At 41.6% G+C, this 25,576-nt stretch overlaps 1 protein-coding gene across 4 annotated transcripts in view; it reads left to right on the top strand.

Moving 5' to 3' along the window:
* Positions 1-25,576, top strand: part of TLL1 (tolloid like 1) — a 280,326-nt gene that overhangs the window by 206,887 nt on the left and 47,863 nt on the right. For all 4 annotated transcript variants that reach the window (XM_059721901.1, XM_014611599.3, XM_019481422.2 and 1 more), the window contains 3 exons: positions 2,323-2,448; positions 4,584-4,711; positions 18,992-19,205. In XM_059721901.1, the coding sequence (XP_059577884.1) occupies positions 2,323-2,448; positions 4,584-4,711; positions 18,992-19,205 (468 nt within the window). The remainder of the gene's footprint in view (positions 1-2,322; positions 2,449-4,583; positions 4,712-18,991; positions 19,206-25,576) is intronic.

Genomic DNA, 25,576 nt, shown 5'->3' with positions numbered 1-25,576 from the left:
AGACTGATTTCCATCTGTCACCGTAACAAATGGTTTTGTTTTTAATCAGCAAAACATTTGTTTCTATAACTAATACAGACTAATTTTTCCTGAATTTTAAAACTGGGCTACAGACCTGATGGAAAATCTATACTGACTTGTAAAATGTGGGTAAGGCTTGTTCAACCGATGCATCCTTCATTAACTGTGGGCAAATAATTATTTCCATTGTAGTTTCACTAGGCTTCAGAACTTCTCCTATCTTGTGATCAATGTTTTGCACAATGTTGATCTCTGCAGGGGTCCAGCACATGCTCATTCTTTAGGCACCTGTCCCTTTAGAGATTATTCTACAGTATACATCTTTATTTAATGTTAATACAAATGTTTCTGTTTCAGACAATTTGGCAGGTGGGCAAAAGCAAAGGGCTTTTATTTATTTATCAAGTTAGATTTGTTTGACTGAACTTTATTGGAGTGTCTAACTTTGAATGCATTGATCTTACCTTCCATTTCTTTTTCTAATAGAAAAGAGCTACTAATATTTAGAAGAAAAAAAGCTATAGAGTTTCATTTTCTATTGTCTTCTAATTTCTCATGTGTTTCTCTCTCCCCTTCTTAACTAGCACTTGCTTTTGAAAATATGAAAGATTAAAATGTTTGTTTGAATTTAGATTGATTTTTGATATTGACTGCCTGGGTTGTATTGTTCTGCAAATAGCATACTTTGGAGCTGTTATGCTTACTTCTTTCATAATCAAAACGATCACAGATGTAAACCCTAGGATGTGCATTTTTCTGAACTATTTTCATTTGTTGAGCTGCTTCTTAATGTTCAGATCAGTTTACATCTGCAAGAAGTGCTTGAGCATTCTCAGTGCAACCAGATGTGTGATTTATATGAAAATGCAGTAGAAGCTTGGGTTTGACTTGCAGGATTTTCCTATAAATTTACATCATCATCCTATTTCTGTATAGCCAATGTATTATAAGTACAAATTGCATTTATTGAACAGCTTGCAAGTCATTTGGTCAAACTTTGCTTGCATGTTGGTGGGTAAAGCTCTGATGTGTACAAACTCGTACAGCAGATTTCTTTTGCTGTGCTATTACTTCAGCAAAGGTAGGAAGAAATAATATAATATGAGTTAAGCAATAACAAGAGACCTAAATTGTACGTGGAAACTTTTGTGTCTATAGAAATCCCTACCGTACCAAGCAAAATCTGAACCATTGCATGTTAATTTTGTTATGATATAACACTTCCATTAATACTTTGGAGGGAGCAGGAAGATAAAGGAGATGCATGCTCTGAATCAATCTATCCTCTGATATGACCATAACCTGCCTCCCCATCCCCGCATGGTGAAATGCCAGAAGTTTGTGCAATATGGTATTATGTGTGTGTGTCGGGACCAGTCTGCCAGTTTTGATTTAATTGACCAGCCCCACCTAAAATTACAACAGCTGAATGACAGGAGTGGTGGCAGCTGATGCCTTTTGCTGGAATGACTGCCTGTTAATCTAGTTTGGCTTATTTCCTTGTAACGATTTTGGTAGCTGTTAAATGCAGTTCATATTTCCTCCCCTATTCCCTGCTTTACTTCTAACACACCCAAAGCTCTTTTAAAAGATTATTCATTAATAAACAGAACTGTATGCTAAGCTGCAGATCTCCCTGAAACAATTAACACTGGGTTCTTCTGTATGCTCCTTAATAATCTATTTTCCCTTCTGAGCTGTTTGGTAATGTCTATGTTCATTAAAAATGAAGCATATTTGTTTTTCTGCTGGAAAAAAAAATCAACTTATTCAGAATGTTTTTGTTAAATAATTTATGTTTTTATAACCCACACTTGCAGAGCCTGAAACCTTGCTTGGCCTGATCACTATTGTTAAACTTTGGAACTGTTATTACATCATCCTTCTACCATAGAAGCCAATATGAAGCACACAGGATATTAAAACTCCTTGTTTGCTGAAATAAAGCTATTCTTGAGATATTGATGAAATTCTTATCAATACATCCAGTTGGAAGAGCAAACATAGACAAGGGTTTTGTTTTTTTTTCTATTTTGTTTTAAGCCACATTTTTGTCCTTTTTGAAGACTAGAATAATAAATAAATCAAATATCCAATCAAATTTCTCTGTCATGGTGCAAGTTTGCAGGCTGAACAATGAATGGGTAGAGCTAAGGGTACAATTATATTGCTATACTGAGAAGCATGGCAATTAGTTTATCCTTATCTGGACTTAAACGTTCCTATAAAGCTTTACGATTTTTGTTTCTACAAACTGTGCATAGATGTGTTGGTCACAGAACCATGTTGTATATTTCTTAGACAAGGATGAGTGTTCTAAGGACAACGGTGGCTGCCAGCACGAATGCATCAACACTGTAGGAAGCTATGTTTGTCAGTGTCGCAATGGATTTGTGCTACATGAAAACAAACACGATTGCAAAGAAGGTAAGTGTTGGGGTATTTGAATAGCAGATAATAGAGACAATGCAGCTGTCTTAGAAAGTTATATTCATCTACCTTTCCTAGGCAAGTGAGGAACAAAGAAAAGTAGCTAAAGCACAGTACTAGAGAACAGGAGATAAGTGTTCTGTTCCAGGCTTTCCCAAAGATGACTTGAGGAGCCCTATCTATGTGCCTGGATACCTTGATTAACAAATCAGGTTACTTTAGAATGCAACCTTGATGAGTTAGGGTACTCATTGTAAACAAGGACTGTCCTACTTAGTTTTGTCTCAAGTAGCTGAGGCATAGCATTTTTATGCAGTGTTAAACATAAAAGCCCCTGTTTACACTAAGTTTTTAATATCATGGTCAGATGCCATGACTCCTGAGGGCAGAGGGCAGCATCTCAGAGTGGTGTTACAGGCTACCTTTAAACCATTCTAAAGGCTCTTAAAATAAGGAGTGTCCATGCGTTAAAGGGTGTTAAACTGTGCTAAGTACCCATCTGTGAAACTTTAATGTAATGCCACTTGGGTGAGGATTATCTTTAGGCCACTCTACCTAACTCTAACTAGGGTGTTATTAGTCTGCTCCACAGAGATAGTGATGAATCTGCAGTCATCCAGCAATCCAGGATGCATGCCTCCCAGCCCCTCTACCCATGGCAAGCTTTCCGCCGTCACAGATTTCACTGCCCATGGGCCAGTCCTCCCACCCACCTACATTGGGTATGACCCCAACCCATGTGGCTCCACACTGTTGGCTCCAAGGACCCCAGGAGACCTATTCTGGGACCTTGGGCTGGGAGTCAGGCACACTGCCCTCCCCTCAGAGAGCCTTTGTCCCACATCTGGGTGGCACTTGGCTCTCTTCTAGCCAGGAGAATTGGGGGAGAGGTGGCTATTCTTGAGGATGGTGGGGTGAGGTGGGGAGTACTGCCTAGTACCAAGCCTCCTGGGAAGTATGTTTCCCTGAGTCCATGCTATCTCTGTGGTTAACTTGCAGTAGCTCTGCAGTGGAAGCAGAATGACTGGGCAGTGAAAGCATGAAGCCCAGAGAGGCATGCTTTCCCAAGTTTCATACTTTTGCCATAATTACCCCACCTTGCTCCACTTCCAAAGAAGGGATGGAGCCCTGGCCCCTGCTCACCAGGCCAACTAGTGGCAAATCACAGTTGTGAAAGTCAGAAATGACACTAAGCCTAAACCTGCAACTGCTCTGAAATTTTGGTTCTAACTTCAACACTGCCTACAGTTCCACAGATTTAGAATGATTTAAAGATAACAGCACCCTAGGCTTCATGGGTAGATGCAGAGATTTCATTTTGCTAAATAATTGTTATGTCTGGGTGGTTCCATATGTTGATGATAGTTCTGCAAGTCAGGTGACTGCAGACCAACATGGCTAACGGACTGTGATTCAGTTGTTCCACCAGTAATTTTGGAAGATTAATACCTACCTTCTTCCAAAGAAATTGTGCTGCTTAGATCTCTGATATTTTTAAAGTGCTTTGAGAACATTAGAGGAAAGATAAAGCAGGTGGGGTAGTTTTATCCTTGGGGTTTTTTTTTAGATTCTTCATGGTTTTATTTATTTGTGGAGCCACTTCTGATAATTCAGTTATGACAAAGCACATTTCTGTAGCTAACCAGAATTCAGTGTCAGTCTTCATCCAGTGTCTCAATAAATCTTTTAATAATATCTTTATGGGAAGACAGAAAACCTAATGAAAGGTTAGAAATACCATTAAATGTTCTGATAGGAATTCTATTGTGGATTTTCCTTTTGAACTTTATTTGTGATGAAGGCATAGTAAAGGAAATGGGGAAAATATTGACTGTATTTAGATAAATGGTTTAGACTTATCCATATATATTATTTGCTTTTATAAGGTGATGTTGATCCATTGTAAACAACACTGTAAACTTCATGTCCATCAGTAAACAAGGATTACTGGATTAATCTCCATAATGTGTTTGCCAAAGGCGATGAACAAGATAGCAGACTGAAGATGAGATTAGTTAGCTTCCTCAAAATCTTTTCCATTTAATGAGTTGCTGGCCTAAAAAATCCTGCTTTTCTGGTTACATCTTAATACAGATTTCCAAACTAACTGGTGTTATCATTATTTGGCACAGCTGAGTGTGAACAGAAGATCCATAGTCCACATGGAATCATCACAAGTCCTAACTGGCCAGACAAGTATCCAAGCAGGAAGGAATGCACATGGGAAATCAGTGCTACTCCTGGTCACAGAGTGAAATTAGTAAGTTGCTTTAAATGTTTTTTTTTTTTAACCAAATATCCTTTACTGATCAAGTGACAGTCAAATAAGTCCTTTAAAACAATTCAGCTTTATCCATTTCTGAATAATGGTGCCTGTTTAATATTATGGGAGCCATGCATTTAAATGTAGTGCACAGTTAACTGTATATGCATCCTGTGTATTCTGTTTAGCAAAGAGCCTAAAAGCAAGGGTTGACCTGAATTTGTGTGGGACTATCATATAATTTCTACAGATTTTGCTGCTTTTAATATTCCCTCTAGAATGTGTAATTAAATTGTTGTTAAATATCAGTTGCTTTTGGTCTTAAATGTTGCAGCATTTAGCAAAAGCCTATTGATTTTTAAAATAAGATAATTCATTTTAAAATGTGTTTTAGATAAAGAATAAGAAGAAATGTAATCAGTACAAGCCTAAGAACATTCAGCAACTTAGATGAAAATGCTAAAAGTTGTTTTTTTTAGTTCAAATATTGGTCTGGAGTTTTATATTTCATTATTCTCATGGTTTTGAAAACATACACAATTCACATTAAAATTCCAGATCCTCAGAGTAAGTGCTCTTTGTAGCTGTGCTCAGAATTCTCTAATGTTAGAGCCTTAGAATTGCTTTTTGACTTCAGGGTGTTCAACACCAAAATCACAACCTAAGTTCCAAAGCGGGGAACTAAGACATCTGTTAGTTACTTTGCACCCTCCTTGGCATGTTTTTTGGGACTGAAAAGACACCTGCCAAACTTAGGTTATAGTAGCCTCTATAGGCTGTCCATGATGCATTTCTGTCTAAAATTTTCTCAAGTCTGCATGCGGTGAGCTCTCCCAATCCCAATATGCCCTTATTCAAGGGTTAGTAAATAAGCAAGTGTTCAGGCAGCAGCTTCTGCAGCATGTGTAAAGGGTAATCCTCTGACAAGTTACAGAATTCTCAGGGGCTTTCTGTTTCTCCAGCTGTTTTACTCAGCTAAGTAATGGGCCACAGTAGAAATGAAGACTCTACTCGCCATTAACTGCAGTAGTACATTTGATAATAATAATAATACCAGAGGAGACGTTTTAAGGGTAGAATTTATATAATATTCTAAGGTAACAGTAATATAATAAGTCTACAGCCTAAGCCCTGCCAGAAATCTTTACTAACAATAAAATTTAATTTTACAATAGGAAGGAAGGAGAAAAACACTGACATTAGGATCCAGCGGCTAAACACTACACAGAGTATAATAAAATTTTTGTCCTTATTTATTTACAATCTTAACAGACTAGATTATTTGGGAAGGAAGGGAGTATTTTTGTTCACATATTTAAATATATTTTATATTAAGAGCATTTAACCTATTCACTCAAAAGTGTCTGATAGCCAGGGATCCTGGTTTTCCCTGATTAAAAAAAAAAAAATCACAAATTCTCTGATAACCTCCCCCCAAATCTGTGATTAAAATAAAATAAAAGGCCCCCCACACCCTTCCCCGGCTCTGCTCATGGCCCTCACTCCCCCACCCCCGACCCCCCCTGGCCGTGCTAGTGTCCCTCACCCCCCATCCACGGACCCTGCCCCCCCCCCAGCCCTGTCAGAAGGGACCTGCAGCTGCCAGGGCTATGGTTTCATGGAACCAGATCTGCAATCTCCTGTGCCTGACAGAAGGCAGTGGCTGCAGCAATGAAGCATAGCCTGGCTTCCCCCACACCCATGTCTGCTGAGGGCTCAGGTGATGGTGGGTCTGGCTCCCTGCTGCTGCACACAGTCCTGTGGGGCAGAGGGAACCACATGGGGCTGCAGATGGCTCATCTGGAGGCAGGGGGTGGGGCTGGCTCCCCATTTCTGTGCACAGTCCTGGGGACCAGGGGGGTCTCACACCCCCCAGATCTGTGTGCAGGGTGGGGGCAGGTGGGGGTTGCCCATGGTGGCCTTGGGCTCCTCCCTCGAGGCCTGCAGCCCAGCAGGCATGACCCAGCTCTGGAGAGAACAGCGGAGCTGCACAGGAAAGCTGCTTCCCACTGCAAGCTCTGTGCTGCCCTGGCAACAACCCCTGTGCATGCGGGGTCAGTGGAGACAGCAGTGTGGGGTTGTGCCCCTCATTGCGGCCCCATGGACACAGGGGATGCATCAGCAGGGCAACATGGATCTTACAGCAGCAAACAGTTTTCCTGTTCAGCTCGGCTGTTCCCTGCAACGTTGGGTCATGCGCACCAGGCTGTGGAGGCCTCAGGGGAGGGCAGCAGGGTGGGAGCCCGAGCCTGCAATAAAGAGCCTATGCCCACCCTGCCTGACACACAGATCAGGGGGGTGCAGGTCCTGCCTGCCCCCTGGGAATGTGTGCAGCAGTCAGGAGCTGCCCCCCAAATGAGCCACCCACATTCCTATCCTAATCCCAACTGACCCAGCCCAGCCCTGCTCAACTCCCTCCTTTCCTCCCTATGGGGGCCTCAGTTCCTCCACTTACCTGCAGGAGCTGCTCTCTCCAGGCTGCCTGCCTGAGCACCCTCTTCCCATTCCCTCGCAGCCCTTTGCAGGCTGTAACTTTGCCAGCATACAGAGGGCTCGTAAAATTGCAAAATCTATGGGTTTCTCTGCTAAAATGAGAAATCTGCATTTTAATCCAGTAAGGGGGGAAATCCATGTTTTACTTCATTTTTCCATGGGAAACAGAAAACCCGGATCCCTGCTGATAGCATTCTACATACATATTCCAGGATTTAGACTTGTGTAAGTTGCTAATGACTTGATTGCTCCTAGTCATAAAGAGGCTGTAGAATAGAATAGAAAAGACTAATCTAACAGGAATAAAAGACAAATAGCACCAAATATTGTCATCTCAGAGTTCACTGGGCACTAGTTGTTGATATTGTTGGTGTGGGTTCAAGTCTATTAAACTGTTCACCATGACAAAATATTTATGCCTGGTGGACAGAATAAGGGGGTAGTACTTGTGCAAATTTTCTCTCCATTCACAGGATAGAATGGGGTAGTTTTAAATGAGGAGGATTGTGTTTGTGCTGGCTCCTTCCAACAAAAGAACTTCCCATGTTATTTTGTTTGTACAAGACCTAACCACAAGCACAGCTATTGTTCTTATAAAAGTCCTTTCAATGCTCATAAACTCTGTAGGAAAATTATGCATTTGAATTTCCTTATTGAAATATTGTTTTTCTTTCTTCCCTAAGACGTGGGGGAGGGGAAGCTTAAGTCTTTTTCATTTGTTCCAATTTTGGAAATTTGTACCCTAAAAAAAATCAGTATTCATCCATAGAAAGTTAATTGGAATTTGGCACCTAGCACTCTTATGACCTTTTGAAAGGCTGATAATTAAATATTGTGGAATGCGCATTTAGAATAAGTAAAATGTTTGAGGATTGATATTTATGAAACTGGAAGCTCAGTATTGTAAATGTTTGCATGTAGGAAGAACGCAACCCATTAATATAGTAAACGCAATTGTGAAATAAAATAATCATGAACATTGAATATGGCAGTATATTAATGCATTCAACTAATAATGCAACACTTCCATTTTATATAGATATTTCTTATTATGCTTCCAAATCAAGTTTGACTTTATTCCTACTTTTACCATGCCCTAAAGAAACTCAGAAAGGACAAGCTTCTGCACACTAGAAAGAAAACCAAGTGAGTTCTGAAACTGCATTATTTTTGCATTCAATGTGCAGTGCCTCATCTTTTCCTGTGACTGCTCTCAGGTTTGATGATAAGTGAAAAAACTCTTCCTGGTAACAGTAGACTGAAGCATTCTGTGTAATCAAGGAGACTAGGAAAACATGTACACGCACTCTGGAATTTTTGAACTCGATGTCCTGATAATAAAAAAATGCCTTTGAAACTAGCTTTGCACCACAGAGAGGGGGAGAGAGCAATTTTAATATGCTTTTCAACTTGATACTTATGAGAGAGGTTGAAATACCCAGTGCATCCAGCTCCCCATAAGGGCTACCAAAATATTTGTGCTTAATTAGAATACTACAGATAGTACTTACTGTTCAGTGGCATATAAACATCGTCAGTAAAATGAACAGTAAATAGAGATTTTTTTTATAGCTGTTTGGGGCCAAATTATCTAAAAATACTTGTCCTGACTAAGCAAGATGAAAGGGAAGATGCAAAGGAAGTGGTTTAATTAGGTTGCAAATTTACTAACTGACCTGAAGATACTAATCTCCATAATTAATAATGGAGTGAAGATCATGCGTAGTTATTTACTTGCTCCAGCATTTTTGAGATGGCTGCCATTAGTTGTCTCTCTTTCCTGTCTGGTCCCAGAAAGGTGCCCAGGATTAAGGAGCAATTTCATAGTTTCATAGTTTCATCCTTCCCCTATATGCAGCATTGGTCAGACTGCAGTTGGAGTACTGCATCCAGTTCTGGGCGCCGCACTTCAAGAGGGATGTGGCTAGCGTTGAGAGGGTTCAGAGGAGGGCCACTTGTATGGTCAAGGGGCAGTGGGGCAGGCCCTGCGAGGAGAGGCTAAAGGGCCTGAACCTATTCAGTCTCCACAGGAGAAGGTTGAGAGGGGTTCTGGTGGCCATTTACAAACTCATCAGTGAGAATTAGGGGAGGCTCTGTTCCCCCAGGCACCACCTGGGGTTACTGGGAATAATGGCCACAAATTGTTAGAGAGAAGGTTCAAGCCGGACATCAGGAGACATTACTTTACAGTCAGAGCTGCCAGGCTCTGAAATGGGCTCCCAGGAGAGGTGGTACTTTCTCCTACCTTGGGAGTTTTCAAAAGGAGGCTGGACAGATATTTGGCTGGGGTGATATGACCACGGCACCTATTCCTGCCTGGGGCAGGAGGTCAGACCTGATTATCTGTTTAGGTCCCTTTCAACCCTAAGCACTATGAAACTGTGAAACTATTAAACTTTCATCGCTCCTCCTCTGCCAGCTGTTCCAAACTCAGGCAGAGGTAGCATTTATCTCTTGCACATTTTTTTTCACCTTTTTGCAAAACTTAAGACCTCAGCAAAGCTGAGACAGAATAATACCACAAATACATGAACTATGACAATCAGATGTGCTGAACTGCTGCTACAAAAGAATGGCTATTAGACCTGAAACCAGGTGCCTTCTAAAGGCGGGGTGAGGAGAGGCAGGCCAGGAGCCACGCTGTGTGATGCAGCAAGGCAGGCACTGGGGGGCCCACAGCATTCACCTTACCCCCTCAGAGCCACCCATCACATCCCAGCACCACCACCTGCATGGGGGGGCGTGGGGCTCCCAGCCTGAGCCAGCTCAGGCCATGCACACGTGTGGCTGCAGGGACACAGCAGGACAGCAGCTCCCTTCTGGGCAGGGCAACAGGGGCCAGGGGAGCAAGACGGAACCGGGGCAGCTGCGGGGGGAAGTAGGAGGGGAAGGGGCTGCCTCGGTGTGTTGGAGAGTGGGGGAGGTCCTGGGAAGGGAAAGGGATGTGGCTGTCTGTCTGTCTGCATGTGTGTGTCCGTGTCTTCACATGAGTGTGTGTGTGTGCATCTCTGTGCATGTGTGCTCATCTGTGTGTGCATGTCAGGGCACTTGTATGCATCTGCTTCTGTGTGTGCATATATGTGTGTGTCTGTGTCTGCATGCGTGCATCTCTGTTCATAGCAGGGAGACTGCATTTGTGTCTGTGTGTCCACGTGCACAGTGAGTGAGTAGAGTGCACACCCATCCGCATGTATGTGTGCATGCGTGTATCTGTGTTCCTGGCAGGGAGAGTGTGTTTGTCTTTGTCTATGTGCACAGAGTGAGTAGAGTGCGCATGTGCATGCGTGTGTTTGTGTGCATGTATGTGTTTGTATGTATGCCTGTGTGTGTGTGTTCCTGACAGGGAGAGTATGTTTGTGTCTGTGTATCCATGTGCAGAGAGTGAGTGAGAGTAGCGTGCACCCATCTGAGTGCACACCTGTGTGTGTATGTTTGGTCATGGCAGGACAGGGGGGGAGCAGGGAGAAGAGGCGGGCATGTGCCTGGTCATGCCCAGCCTGGCAGGGCCCCCCCAGCCTCCCCCACCAGCTTCAAGAGGGGAAGGGGCCCTGCCCCACCCCTGCAACCTAGCTCCTATGGGGGGAGGTGTCCTTCAGCCTATGTGGGGAGGTGTCCTCCAATTTTGTGTTTACCCAGGGCCCCAGTACACATTAATCTGCCTCTGCGTGTGGGGCTGGGCACAGAGTGGTGGGAGTGGGGTTGGCACGGGGCCGGATGCAGAGCAGTAGGGTGTGGGGGCAGCGCACGCGGCTGGACACGGAGTGTGGGGGCGGGTTGTGTTTGGCCAGATGCAGAGCAGTGGCAGCATGGGACAGTGAGTGGTGGCAGTGGCTATGTGGAAGCTACCCCCTTACCCCTCTTCCTGGGAGGCAGCAGTGTTGCAGGGTGGTGGGTGGCAGTGCTCCGTCTTTGCCTGCCCCTCCTCACCCATCATTCTTGACTGGCAATTGGCTAGTTTCCTAATATCTATCCTAAACTTCCCTTACTGCAGTTTGAGACCACTGCTCTTTGCTGTGTCATCTGCCACCACTGAGAACAGTCTAGCCCAGTCCCCTTTTGAACCACTCGTCAGGTAGTTGAAGGCTGGTATTAAATCCCTTCTGTCTTCTATTCTCCAGATTAAATAAACCCAGTTCCTTCAACCTCTCCTCACAAGTCATGTGCCCCAGCCCCCTAACCATTTTCATTGCCCTCCATTGGACTCTCTCCAACTTGTCCGCATCTTTTCTGTAACGGGGACCCCAAAACTGTACTCCAGATGTGGCCTCACCCGTGCTGAAAACAGGGGAATAATCAGTCCCCTTGATCTGCTGGCAACACTCTACAAATGTAGCCCAGTATGTCATTAGCATTTTTCACAACAAAGGCACACTGTTGGCTCATCTTCAACTTCTTGTCTACTGTAATTCCCAAGTCCTTTTCTGCAGAGCTACTGCTTAGCCAATCAGTCCCCAGTCTGTACTGGTACATGGAATTCTTCCATCCTAAGTGCAGAACTTTGCACTTATCCTTATTGAACCTCATGGCATTCCCTTTGGTCCAAACCTCCAATTCATCTAGGTCTCTCTGAAACCTAACCCTACCCCCCGGCATATTTACTACTCCCTGCAGCTTGGTGTCATCTGCAAACTTGCTTAGGGTGCACTCCATCTCATCTTCCAGGTCATTGATGAAGATGTTGAACAAAACTGGCCCCAGGACCAGGCCCCCCTGGGTCACTGTACTTGATACAGGCTGTCAACTAGACATTAAGCCATTGACTGCTACCTTCTGTGCCTGATTATCCAGGCAATTTTCTATTCACCTTACAGTCCCTTCATCCAGCCAATACTTCCTTAGCTTCCCTGTGAGACTGTTGTATGAGACCGTATCATAATCCTTGCTAAAGTCAAGGTATATCACATCTTCTGGTCTCCCTGCATTCACAGAGCCAGCCATCTCATCATACAAGGCAATCAGGTTGGTCAGGCATGACTTGCCCTTGGTGAATCCATGCTGACTGTTTCTGATCACTTCTTCTCCAAGTGGTTAGAAATGCATTCGTTGAGGACCTGCTTCATGACTTTTCCAGCAACTGAGGTGAGGCTGACTGGCCTGTAATTGGATTGGTATATGTCCAACTTTTTAAAATAGTCTCTAACCTGTTCTTACCATTGTTGGCTGCTCACTCCACCCCAAACAGTGCTGCCAGGTGCAGTAGTTGGGAGCTGACCTTGTCTGTGAAGACTGAGGTGAAAAATGCATTGAGCACGTAGATCCTATCTCTTCTTAGGAATGTTTCTTCTTGGAACATCATCCTGTGATCAAACAAGTCAAAGCCCTGCTGGTGACACCACCTATGCAGCCATTCATTGATCTTTTGGATATGTTCATTCCTGCCTGGACCCTTTCCCTTAACTAGAAGGATCAAGGAGAATACAACCTGAGCCCCCATCCCCTTCGCCTTTGCACCCAGAGCCCTGTAGTCACTTTTGATCTGCTCAGGGTCTCCCCTGACAGTATCATTTGTGCCCACATGGATGAGCAGTATGGGGTAGCAGTTGAAGGGCTAGATGAGTCTTGGTAATATGACATCTCAGATTTGGGCTCCAGGCAAGGGCAGCAGATGTATGCCTCTGTCCCCCACAGAAGAAAGTCTTCAACCACTGCCACCCATCACTTCTTATTGGTGGTTGTGGTCTTGGTCCTTCCCACCTTGGGGAGGCCTGGCCTGTTCTTATCCACCAGTAGAATGTGCTCCTCCCCCTCTGTTGCTAGGGCTCCATAACTGTTCTCCAGGTGAACTTCTGCAGGTGGGAATAAAGATTTCTGCTTGCTGCCAGAGATCACAAGCTTCCAGCTTCCACCTTCCTCAGAGTCTGTTCTCTCCCTTCTCCAGTGCTGCCTTTGGCAGTTCTTCCCGGAGGCCTTCTCCAGTATCAAACTGAACAACTCCTCATGGAGGAGGATGCTTCAGAGCCTCACCACCTCCTCCTGTAGCTCTCTTGCCTATTCCCTGAGAGATACCACCGGGAGGCACCGCTCACATTGAAGGCACTCTCTCACTTAGCTGTCACCGGAAGGACCTTGCAAGCAGCAATCTCCACAATGCCAAACCTGGACCTGGATGGAAGCCTCTATGGTGAACAGTCCTGCCTAGACAGACACCTCACAAGTGCAAGCAGAGGCAGTGGCTCTGGCATTGCAATATCCTCCAGCCTTTTCCATGGGTCTCTTAATCTGCCTTCTCTGTCTTACAGCCCTTCTTCCAAGCACACCTTCCCAAGTAAATTCACCTGTAAATTAGCCTGTTTACTCTTCCCTGGTCCCAAAAGGTTCCTCTTTCCTTGCTTCCTCACCAAGCATAAAGGCTTCACCTCAAAGGGGCAGGGGAGGGGGCAAACTGACTTGTGAACCGACCGGTGAACTGCCTATAAACTGTTCTCCCCCCCCCCCCCGTTTGTTGCCCTACTTCTCCCTTCTACAACACTTCTGTTCAGTTCCTGCCTCGGTTGTATATGTCCCCCTAGGTCATGTACTCCTATATCCTGAAGTGGGGAGGTCTAAAGCAGACATAACCTCCTTTTTTCCCCCTACTTGTTGAGAGACAATCTCTTCTCAATATTTTAACTAGAGGAGGCACGTAGCATAGGTGACTGGTGCCACCTTAGTCAGGGGGGCATTTGCCCCCGCCTGCCCCCCAAGTGACCAGTCAGTGACCTTGTGGGGAAATCCCCCTATGGCCAATCTCCCCGATGGGGGGGGGGCAGGGGGGATCCCCACGGCCGATCATGCTGACCTCGAAGTGGCTACGGCTCTTCATCAGGCACCCCTACTCCCCAGCTGGCACTACAGGGGGGTTGCCGGTGCTCCGGCCTGCCCGTTGCCTAAGCGGGAAACATGGCCTGCACGGGGTGCACCCCCTACATGTCGCCACTGGCACATAGGATACTTAGAAGTGCAGATATGTACCTCATAGTGTTTTAAGGAATAAATACTTAGGTACCTAACTCCTTGGGTGAGTATGGTTTTTTAATTCTGCCCAACATCAACAATATTTAAACTATTTTTATAATTTTGCTGCTTTTTAAAATAGTTCTTATGTCATTTCTGTTTTGGAAACTAGTGTAAATGAAGCTTAATTTGAGACTATTTCTAGCCAAGCACCCAGAGATGCATCTTAGTAAAGGAGAAATAGAAAGAATGAGCACTTATTTAAAATTCAATGGAACAGCCATCATATTCCAGATTTGATCTGTTCAATCATGAATGCTCATTAGCTATAAATATTATAATCCTTTTGTGCTGCGGTGCTCTGCTTTTAGAATTACATTATTAAAATGTAAAAAATTAATATTTAAAAGAATTATGCTCAACCCATCAACAGAATCAAATTCCATATTCATCTTGATTTAAATTAAGCAAAAGAAACATTTTTATGTTAATTTTTTATTACTGAACTTAGTAATGAAAAATGTTTCTGGAAAGCGGTGTTCTCAGCCTTCCCTGCAAATGTGGGAATGTTATGAATGAGACTATAAGCCAATTTCTAATATGTTCCAACACTAGTTTTAAAATGATGAATTGTTTTAATGCATAATGTTTAAAATAGTTTAATATCAAAGGCTTGTTTTTTTTCTTAAATTGCTTGGTTCTATTGGATTGTTTAATGACTTTTAAAAGGGATTTGAAATTGTTTGCATTCTCTTTGAACAGAACAGTGATTTTAGATTCCAAAATAACGTGCCTAAAAAGGAAAATCATTGCTGAGTCCTAGCTTTATTATCCTAATGGTAATTTAGACTTTACAAATAATAGCCTTCACACCTTATTCATGGCAAAAAGTATTTCTTAATTGCTGGCATTTGAGATGAATAAACTGCAGTGAAGATTTCCTTTTAAAACTAGGAACAGAACTAAGGATTACAGACTGCCTTCAGATCACATATTCTATTCCCAATGGCTTTTATATTGGCTATATTCAATACTATATTTAACCCTGTCTTCCAACTGCTCCATTTTTTTAATCTATAGAATATTTTTGGGGTCCAAATGACAGCCATTTATTTGGCCATATTAAAATCAGAAGTTGATTAAGATTTAAGGGCCACTCTGCACATGCAGATAAAAGCACAATGGGATCTAGTGCACCATACACACAGTTGCACCTCTTGCCATTGCACACTTGCATGACAGGAGGTGTCGCAGTGGAATCATGCATTAGATCCCATTGCACCTTATTGCCAGTGCAGGGGGAGCCCAATCCCAGTCTCCCCTTACATTGGCAAGCAGCAAGCTCTAACGTCTGGGAGTCCCCTTCGTTGAGGGGCTCCCAGCTTCAGAGTCACCCCATGCTTCCCCTGATGCAGCTGCCTTGATCTCCCAGCCCTTGGGGGTAGGTGCATGAAATCCCTGGGCCTGACAGATCATGGCAGCTGTGATCTAGCCCTGAGGGCTTCACGCACCCTTGAGGCTGGAAGTCTGAAGCTTCTGTGATCTCCCAGGCCCAGGGGCTCCTGCCTTGCCCCCTCTGCCCCCATCCCTCTGGGTCTGGGAGATTGCAGTTGCATCTCATGGCTGCTGGGACCCAGCTGGGTCCTGGCACTAAGAGGTATGCTTCCAGGACCCAGCATCCACAGCTGCCAAACTCTGAGTCCCGGCAGCTGCAGGTGCTGCTGAGACAGAGTCAGAAGCTGGTAGGGCTGATAGTCCTCTTATCTGAAGGCTCCCAGCCTTTGCTGGAGATGGTGAACTGTTGCAGCTGGGAGCCTCATCTGACAGGGCTCCCAGCCGCAGGTCAGACCCTGCTACACATGCAAATTAAAGCATGATAGCAACCAATTATAAAGTTGGTAAACATTTTCAAGGTCTAACTTTATAGCTGGTTGGAGCTTTATATGGCATTGTAAGTACTTTGCACGTGCAACTGGTCTCAAGATAATTGTGCAATTAACCAATTAATTGTGCAATACCTGTAATGTGTAGAAAGGGTCTAAGAGTAGCAATAGAAATAGCTAAACAGTTGTTTTTATGGGATCCGTACTTCCATTCCATTACTAGGAAAGCTAATTCTTCCTGGAAATACAATGCCTATCTGGCATCATCACTTTGCTCTTCATTTTTTTGTGAACCAGAAACATTTGGAATTTCTTTCCCTTTTCTCAGTGTCAGTAGCTATAGCTAGATGCATTTCCTTCTGGACAGCTGTTAATATTAAAGTGCCATCACATTTTATATTGGCTGGTTTCCATGAGGGATTCAGCAGATTAAAACTTGCTTTGGTATACAAGAAGGAATCTAGAGTTATTACATTTGTTCAATATTTTACTGTGTTTGGTTTTATTCCTTTTAAATATTGCTTCTTAATCTTCCAGCTCTCTTTGCTGGAAATCCTCAGTGCTCTGGGGGTTGTTAACTCTTAGAGTGCTTTTATTATGTTAATGATAGCATAGCATTTTAACCATAACATTGATTATTAAAAAATCACTTACATTGAATTAGCTTTCAATTGTAGGTTTAGTGTGCAAATGTTAAGACAGGTTTATATGAGTTCTGGCCTCTCAGTGCTTACATGAGGGCAAAGCACTTGAGTCTAATTGACCTCAAGTGACATATTAGTTGCCAGTCCCAGTGGATAAGCCAAAGAAAACCTGTGGACTGGACTACCTCTTGCTTCTAGAAGTGATCCCTCTAAATCAGGTGTCCAGTATAAATGAAGCTCCCAAAGTTCCTATAACTGTAGACCAGTAGACCTAGTTATTTTTAAAGTGACTTTTAATTTTGGATGTTTTAATTTAATGGGGCCGAACAATAGTGGATACAGTGGTGCAGTTGCATCCTCCTTTGATTCCTGCTCCACCCAAACTTTAGAACTCACTGCCCCAGAGAGGCAGTAACATTTCTGTTCAGGTAATGCTGAGGGAGTCAACTGACTTCATGGCTTATTCTAATATACCTGATTCCTGCTAATCTCTCTTTATTGGTATTAATGCCCCTCTCTCTGTTTTAATGATCTTGATGCACCATTAATCAAATTATTCTTTCTTCTGCAATTTTTCTGTCTGATAGTTATTCCTGGTAATATCTCTTTCCAATTTCAATGCCCTGTAAACTGTTTTTAGTTCTAGCTAAACACCTTGAATCAGGTGTGGTAACATTAACTCAAGTGAACATTAACTTGAGTATGGACACGATTGACAGTGAAGTGTTAGATGCACTGTCAGGAGGCTCAAGAAGACTAGATTTTGTTTTATGAATCTGAGTAACAGATAAACATTTTAACCATAATAACTATAGGACTAACAAAACAGCATTTTGGACTATTTTTGTCTAGTTTGTTGTATTTTTTAATCTTAATATATAAACCAGTAAATTAATGCACCTTCCAATGAAGTTATATTTGTTTTTGTTTTTATCTTGTACTGAATAATATAACACTGAGATTCTAGTGTATTAGTAAATCTTCTAGTTTCTCTCTAACTGGAGAAAAATGTATGTTATATGCGATGATACACCACTGCAAACCCATTTTCAAAATATTAGATCTGTCCATGAGACCCAAAGACTTAAAATTCCCTGATTTTTCACAAAGTTGGATGCATTTGGGTACCAAAATTGAGTCCTTTAAAATCCTGGACAATTTACTCTGCTGGACTGTCAATCTGGAATCTTTCATAAACATAGTGTTCATACATAACTTCCATGAACATTAGGAAGAGCTGTGAGAGTCTCTGCATGTTCAGATAAAGACCAGAATAAATAATACCAGGTGCATCTACACATGCAATTAGTGCAACTGAAACTCTGGTGCAATTTGAGCTGAAGTAAACTAATTCCAACATCACCATCTACAAGTGCCTTTAAGCACAGTAATTTACTCCACCTTTGGATAGCACCTGTGTCTGACAGGACTATCCTACACCGGAGTAAATGAATTTACTGTGCCCTAATTGCAGTGCATGTGTGGACATTGATGCTTTACTGTGCAGTAACTTAGTCTACTGTGCAATAAAGCACACATGTACATGCACCCATTGTGTGGAAACTAAACTTAAGATAGATCTAAAAGAAAGCAAAGCTTGGGATCATCAAGTTTGGATCATTGCAACAATTCTTCTCCCTGAGAGCTGAGGGGAATTAAAAGTGAGTCATGTTGGGGTTTTATTTACAAACTAGTTTCCAAAACCCCTTTTTTGTCCTTTTTATCAGACCAGTTTCCTTAGGAAATATGGTTTTCATTTGTGGAGTGCAGCCTTATATATCAATAATACTGTAATTATAAAAATTAGTTTATATGACAATTTTCAAAGGACCATATTGTATATGTTTTTACCTACAAATAGTGAAGAAGCAAATATATAAAAGCACAGTATGTTTCACAGATGTTTCAGGGCCTCACTTCTAAGAGGAACCAATAGATTTTCTGCTTTCTGATTTGTTTTGAATGTCCTGTGAAATATGGAATAATCCTGTCAACTAATTGTATGAATTCAATGGAACGACCATGGTATTCCAGATTTGCTCTGTTCTGTCATGGATATTCATTGACTATAAATGGTCTAATCCCTTTCATGTGAAGGGGCACCCTGCCAACTTTAAAATTCACTGTCTTCATTATTACTCGGCTTTCTCAGCATGAGCATGTAATTCAAAATTCCAAGCTTTATAACAGAAGCACAAGTACATGTGCTGTCTTAACTAACTGCAGACTGTTGAAAGCATATTTAAAAGACATTTGTTATTGTGTAAAAAATAATGTATATTGGATTCTTTATCTTAATAGTACTAAACTTTTTTTTTTTCCAGACCTTTAATGAGTTTGAGATAGAACAGCATCAAGAATGTGCTTATGACCACTTGGAAGTGTTTGATGGAGAAACTGAAAAGTCACCAATTCTGGGACGTTTATGTGGCAATAAGATACCAGATCCTCTCATTGCTACGGGAAACAAAATGTTCCTTCGGTTTGTTTCTGATGCATCAGTACAGAGAAAAGGCTTCCAAGCCACACACTCTACAGGTCAGAAAAGCAGGATGTGATTTACTGGTAGCTTCTCTTAACTGTTTCAGATGCAGACATTCATTTTTGTCCCTTCATGAGCAGAATTACTTAATAAATAAGAGTGATATGAGTTAAAAAAAAAAAAAATTAAAGGCAGCAGACAGAAATCTAAACTTGATTATGTTGGAAACATTGTCAGGATTAAAACCTAACTATTTTTGTCATATAAATGTGTTGGATGGTTTTTTAATTTGATTGTTTTGTTTTTAGAAATTTGGAATTTTTAATATTAATTGTGTAGCTGAAAGTAAAATAAATAGGTTTCTTTGGAATAAGATCACCTAATGGCAAGAACAAGACTTACTTGACACTGTTCAAGTAACTTTAACAAAGGCATATAGTTAATTTTGAAAGTCTCTGTATTTAGAAAACAGATTTTAAAGGAATCTTCAGTCTAGGGCAAGGGTAGGCAATGTTTTTTTGGACGGAGTGCTGAAAAAACCACAATGTCTACCCTGGAAGGCGACAGAGTGCTGACATGCCAGAGCAGTTGTTTGCAGCCGTCCCATGGAGCCCGGTCTGCTTGCAGCAGGGTTTGCAGCCTCCCAGCCGCCTGCTGGGAGCAGCCTGGGCTCCGTGGCTGGCAGCAGCTGCTTAGAGCCTCTGCTGGCAGTGGTGTGCTGAGCAAAATGGCCTTGCGTGCCATTCTTGGCATGTGTGCCGGAGGTTGCTGACCCTTGATCTAGGGCCTTGTTGCATGGTAATTTTGGACAGTCTTAACCCCTGGACTGTTTGCACATTAACACCTGAAACTAGTTTTAAGCGCTCATTAGCCAACTCAAAGTTATGCCACTCCAGGGCAGGATTTTCTCTGATCTGTGTCACCCAGCTTCTGTTACATTAAGGCGTAGCCATACTAGGCATTGATTTTTTCAACCTTTTTTCATTTGCGGACCCCTACATTTTTTTTAATGGAGGTGCAGACCCCTTTGGAAATTTTGAATGGAGATGTGGACCCCTTTGTATTGTAAGTGTGGGTATTCAAATACTTGGATTAATCTTTTGCAACCTGCCCCCTCCTGCCCTGCTGGTCTGGATCAGGCCCACTTCCCCCCCCTTCTTTGCCCTCCCCAGCACTCCAGATTTCTGCTCATCCCCCCAGCAAACCATGGATCATCTCCTGAGATTCCCTGTGGCACCACACTGCACCCCACAAGATCTGGCAACACCAACACCAGAAGCAGTGGCCTTTGCAGAATATTGGGAGCAGACCATAAAGAAAGGTTGGATTGGAGACACGAAGAAGAAACCCCACACCCCTCCACCTGCACCCCCTTTACTTGTGGCTATCTCCCCTGTTGAGGGGAGCAGGCAGGAAAAGGTTAACTTGCTTGCCTGGCCACTGCCACCCCTACTGCTGCTCTCTGGATTGGGCTCAGCCTGGAGAAGAGCAATGGGGGCAGCCAGGCAGGTGAGCCAGCGAACCTTCCCTTGCTTGCTTCCCTCAGCACAGACAGTGTGGACAGCCACAAGTAAGCAGAGTGATGGAGGGGAGGGGGAAACCCCAAGGAGCAGGGAGAGCCCCAGGAGTGGTGGTGGGGGAACTGGAGATACCCTGGGACAGAAGCCCAGAAAGGGGGGGGAGGGATTCTTACTTTTCAGTCCTCCTGGCCCCTGCTGTCCTAAAGTGTGACTGCTCAGAACTAGAGCTACCTCTAACACTGATCAACATTTGTACAGCTCACAGTGTAATGTGCAAGAAGACCCTTAGTAGCACACTTAGAGGTGATGCCTCAGTGGCTATGTTTAGAAAAGATTCAATAGCCTCTAATTTCATTTGTACTGGAGATTCTTAAAGATTTAATATATCACAATCTTATTTGTTTTTTCTCTTCTGCCTTTTAAATAGGATATGGGGTATAGTCTAAACAATTAATACTATTCCTCTGTTGCCAGAAAGGAATGATAGCAGGGATCCTGGTTTTCACTGATTTTAAAAAAATCTCCAATTTTCAGTTAAAAAAAAAAGTAACCCCAAATCCACACTTTTCCGTGATTAAAATGAAACCTCTCTCTCTCTCTCTCTCTTTCTCTCTCTCTAGATATATCTAGATAGCGATATATAGATATCTAGATATACAGAGATCTCTCTCTGTCTCATATATATATATAGAGAGAGAGAGAGGGAGAGAGAGAGAGAGAGAGAGATTTCATTTTAATCATGGGAAAAATGTGGATTTGGGGTAACTTTTTTAACTGAAAATTGGAGCTTTTTAAAATCGGTGAAAACCAGGATCCCTGATGATAAGTGAAGGTAAACACAAACAAAATGATATTGAGAGCCTTGCTAAAATCCATAAACTTTCTGGGGGAAAAAAAAATTCATCTTCAGATGTAGCAGTTACTTTCCTTGTTTATATAATATATCATTCAAAATATGTTTTGAAAGTTTATTAAGAGGTTCTTTAAGATGTGCTTTATTTTAGAAACATGAATCTTGAATTTGCTTGACTTATAGTGACCCCCAGTGGCAACTTGAATAACTTCAATTTCCAAGGCATGGTATGTGTAAAGAGAAGTGGAGCCATTCAGCAACATTAGACAGTAGAACAAAATAGTATCTTAAGTTTTAAATATAGTAATAATATCTGGCTGCACTTTGTACAGCATATTCTCACTTATGCATTATTTTGTAACTTGCATATCAGTGTGGGGCACTGTAAGTATCATCTCTACCATAGTAAAGTTTTACAAACAAAAGTGCCTAATCTTGAGCTACAGCATGTGTAATTTTTTTTTTTTGGTCTGGTTTCACATAGTCTAAAGTACTCCAAGTAAATATGTCTACAACTAGCTATTCAGTGTACATAAATATTTAAATTCAAACTAGAGCTTTCTGATTTATTTTTTGGTACATAATCTTTAATACTTTGCTAGATTAATTTTCTTTTGGCAGAGACTTAACAGATCAGAACCTAGCCTATTTTTCATCCTTTGTGGTCTGAGCCTAGGAAATGAAAGGTTTCTTCACCCTGTCATTTAGTCTGCATTTCCATCCTGTTAAAGGGCCTGGTTTGCAAACACCTGTATTATGCTCCAGATTTCTTCACCACAATGATCTGATACCTTTATGCTTTTCACAAAATTAGATATAAAAGGTACTCATTAAAATAACTAAGCAATTAAAAACCAAAATTCATGATAAAAATAGCTGTTAGAACATTTCTGACTTTATCATTGTCAGCCTTCCACTTATGTAACTGTAGTAGATATTATATGGAAGAAGTTAAAATCTGTGCCCAGAGTACTCCTAAATATTACCATTTTCATTGTTACAGCCAACAGTTTGCTGGAATTTCCCTTATAAATGTCTATTTATAGGGGTCTATACTTTGGCTTTAAAAATTTCCTTAGTGTAAGTGTGTTATTTTTCTAGAAACATGGAAAAATAAAATTTGCTTTTTATTTTTTCTCGAATGCAAGATAAACAGAAGGCCATTCTTGTGATCGTATAATTCAGTCCATATTTTTCCAGGACATTTTTAAAAGAAAATGTAAAGCTATTTGTCAGTCTTGTTATGAAGTGTTTGGTGTTAAAGATACTGTACAGAATAAGGAAATTGTAATCTAGCTACAAGCATAGTCACTGAATAAATGTTTTATCTGTACTACACTGATGAAGATGTTCGGCAGTTTTCAAAAATATATTTCCACAAATAAAAATAAACAATGATAATTACTCAGTTTAGGGGTACAAGGTGGCAGTAAAAACTAGATTGTATCTAACCCTGCACAGCTATTCAAGGACGCGGAGAAAAGTTGACGTATCCATTCCCCTCCATCCTGGCACCATCAAAATCATTTAGCTTCGTGCATTCAATTTAAGGATGAGCTGTAACCCCAGAGGCTATGTCTAACATTCCATTACTGTGCATTATATTCCCCCCCAGATTTTCTGAGCTATATGAGCTAACACCATGTTTCCAAAAAAGTAAGGATTTTATCTTTACTTGTAATAATTTCGTTTGTCAAACTTTGGAAGTTAACGTAAAGAGTGAATAGTGTTTCTCTGGCAAAGTATCTTCCAGTTCTTAAACTATTCCAAAGGTTTACAATTTTTAATTTATTTAGTGAGTCTTTAAATCCATGTCTGCAGCTAACATAAAAAAAAGTCTTTCACCTAAAATTAATGTATTTAATGTTTATAGTCCACATCATAATCCCCTACATTTAAAATTGTTTAAATATTATTTTTAAGCATTCAACAGTGAGGTCATCTTGTCTGTTAAATCATGATCACATTTTTATTCCATTGATGGTCTGCCTTTTCTCTTTCTCTTTCTTTCTCAGTCTCTCTCTCTCTCTCAGGTTCTGGTTCAGATGATTTCGCAGTGTGTCACTTTTTGGCTTTGAATCCCAACTCAGAAATTCTGATTTAAATTAAATGCATTTAGATTACAGAGATAAAACTATAGTAAAGTTTAACTAAAGTTGGGTCAGTCTAAAATGGCTTAAATTATGTATTTCTCTGTATGAAGCATAATGTTTTATTTATTTCTTTTTAGTGTGCCATAATTAGGAGAATAATGCCTACAATTTTTTTACATATAACAAATGCTCATAACCCTCAGAAAGTAAAATATACTTTTAACATAATAGTAAATGCTATTATTAAATTATTTTACTTATTTCATATGGCAGGACAGATGGCTTTAATTGCATTAAAATGGATAAATTTTGAAACATATTTCAACCAATTTTACTAACAGAGTTTTGACCCAAATATGGATGAGCCCTCGAATAAAGTTTTCAGATGGGCCAAGTAAAAAGCCTCACTCCTACAGGGACTGCAGAGAAACACTAGGAGTGTGGTTTATTGAGCCTGCAGCTTCATTAAAGAACATACCTGGAAACTATCCAGCAATAACTCACACAATACACATTTTCCTGTCTCCATAATTCCTGCCATGTAGGAGAAAATTGCTATCAATCTCCCAATCTCTCCACTCTTAATTTGGTCTTAATTCTGTTGCAGGCATCCCACTGACCTTCTGTCAGATAAAATGGAATAGTAGGAGATTAAATGATATCTTCTCCTTATATTCTGGGGCCCAAGCCCATTCGCCACTTTCTTTAGGAGGTCCCTTTATCCGAACCACATCCAATGCTGGCTTATCAATGCTGTACCTTGCATTGAATCATTAACAGCACTAGACACTTGTAATATTGTGACTACTTGAATTTTAGAACCTAACCACCTTAGCAGGTTCCTGGGCTACTGAGAGGAACATAAAAAGAATCATAGTGCTCAGTTCAATCTGGGAACGTTGCAAGTAGCACAGTGTTGAAAACAACGCTCAGAAACCCGGTCCCATTCTACTCCAGAGTTGGGGAGATTTTGCTCAGGGTACAGAACTGCTTTCTGTCAGGAGAAGGGCTGGCACCCTATTCTAGGGTGTATTCAAGCCAATAGGCTTAACCTGTAATCTCTGTCCAGCAGGGCAGTTAAAGAAGACCATTACTAGATAGAGAGCCCATGAGAAATGGAAGGTTAAGAGTTAGCCCTTGAAGGAGCTAAGATATTTTCTCCCCTTTTAGCAAAATATTTCTCTCCCTTTAGCTCCCCTTGAGCTTTTTAGCCTCTAACAGAGCCTGTGAAGTGATATTGGCCATGTCTCAGGATAAACTTTTACTGTGTTTGACTGGGGCTGTCTGTAAAGTGGCTGTGCTGTTCTGGGCAGGCTGTTTCATAATTGGAATTACATCCCCACCATGCTTTGGACAGGTTAATTAGTCTGGGGGCAGTAGTAAGTTTGCCCTATAGTCATAGCTATGAACTCTTAGGACCTTAATTTCCATTGACTTTCACAAAAACTTAGATTGTGTCTATATAGTCTCTTGACTGAGACTGGGATGACTGCCAATAAAAAAGCCCTGCCTACTCCTCAAGATAGCTTAGCAGTTCTCAGTTCACTTTTTCACGTGTGAGAATATCTTCCTGATATGTGAACTTTAAAATTTCTGCAGCTGTTAATATGGATGGGCCACTCTTTTAAGCTCATAAACATAACAGTGTGTATGGAGAAAAAAAGGCATGCAGTTCATAAAAGTATTCCTTTTTACAGCTGCGTTATGTCCTGAATGTGACTTTAAAACTGGCAATGTTTCAGTCAGAGGAAAATATAACTGAATTCACAAAAACTGAAGAAGCCAGTATATGAGACTAACAGCAACAAAATACATTTATATGATGGATTTCATATGTTACGGTGTTGATTGCACACATTTGTAAAGTGAAAAAATGCACAAAGCGATGCAAACATATTGAGCCTAATGAGTGGCTATGGGGGAATATCAGGTTTGTCAGCCATGCATGTTTTTAAGAAGAT

Source organism: Alligator mississippiensis, chromosome 2 (genome assembly GCF_030867095.1).
Source record: "Alligator mississippiensis isolate rAllMis1 chromosome 2, rAllMis1, whole genome shotgun sequence".
In the NCBI taxonomy this organism is placed as follows: Eukaryota; Metazoa; Chordata; order Crocodylia; family Alligatoridae; genus Alligator; species Alligator mississippiensis.
This window is presented reverse-complemented; position numbering and strand designations above follow the sequence as displayed.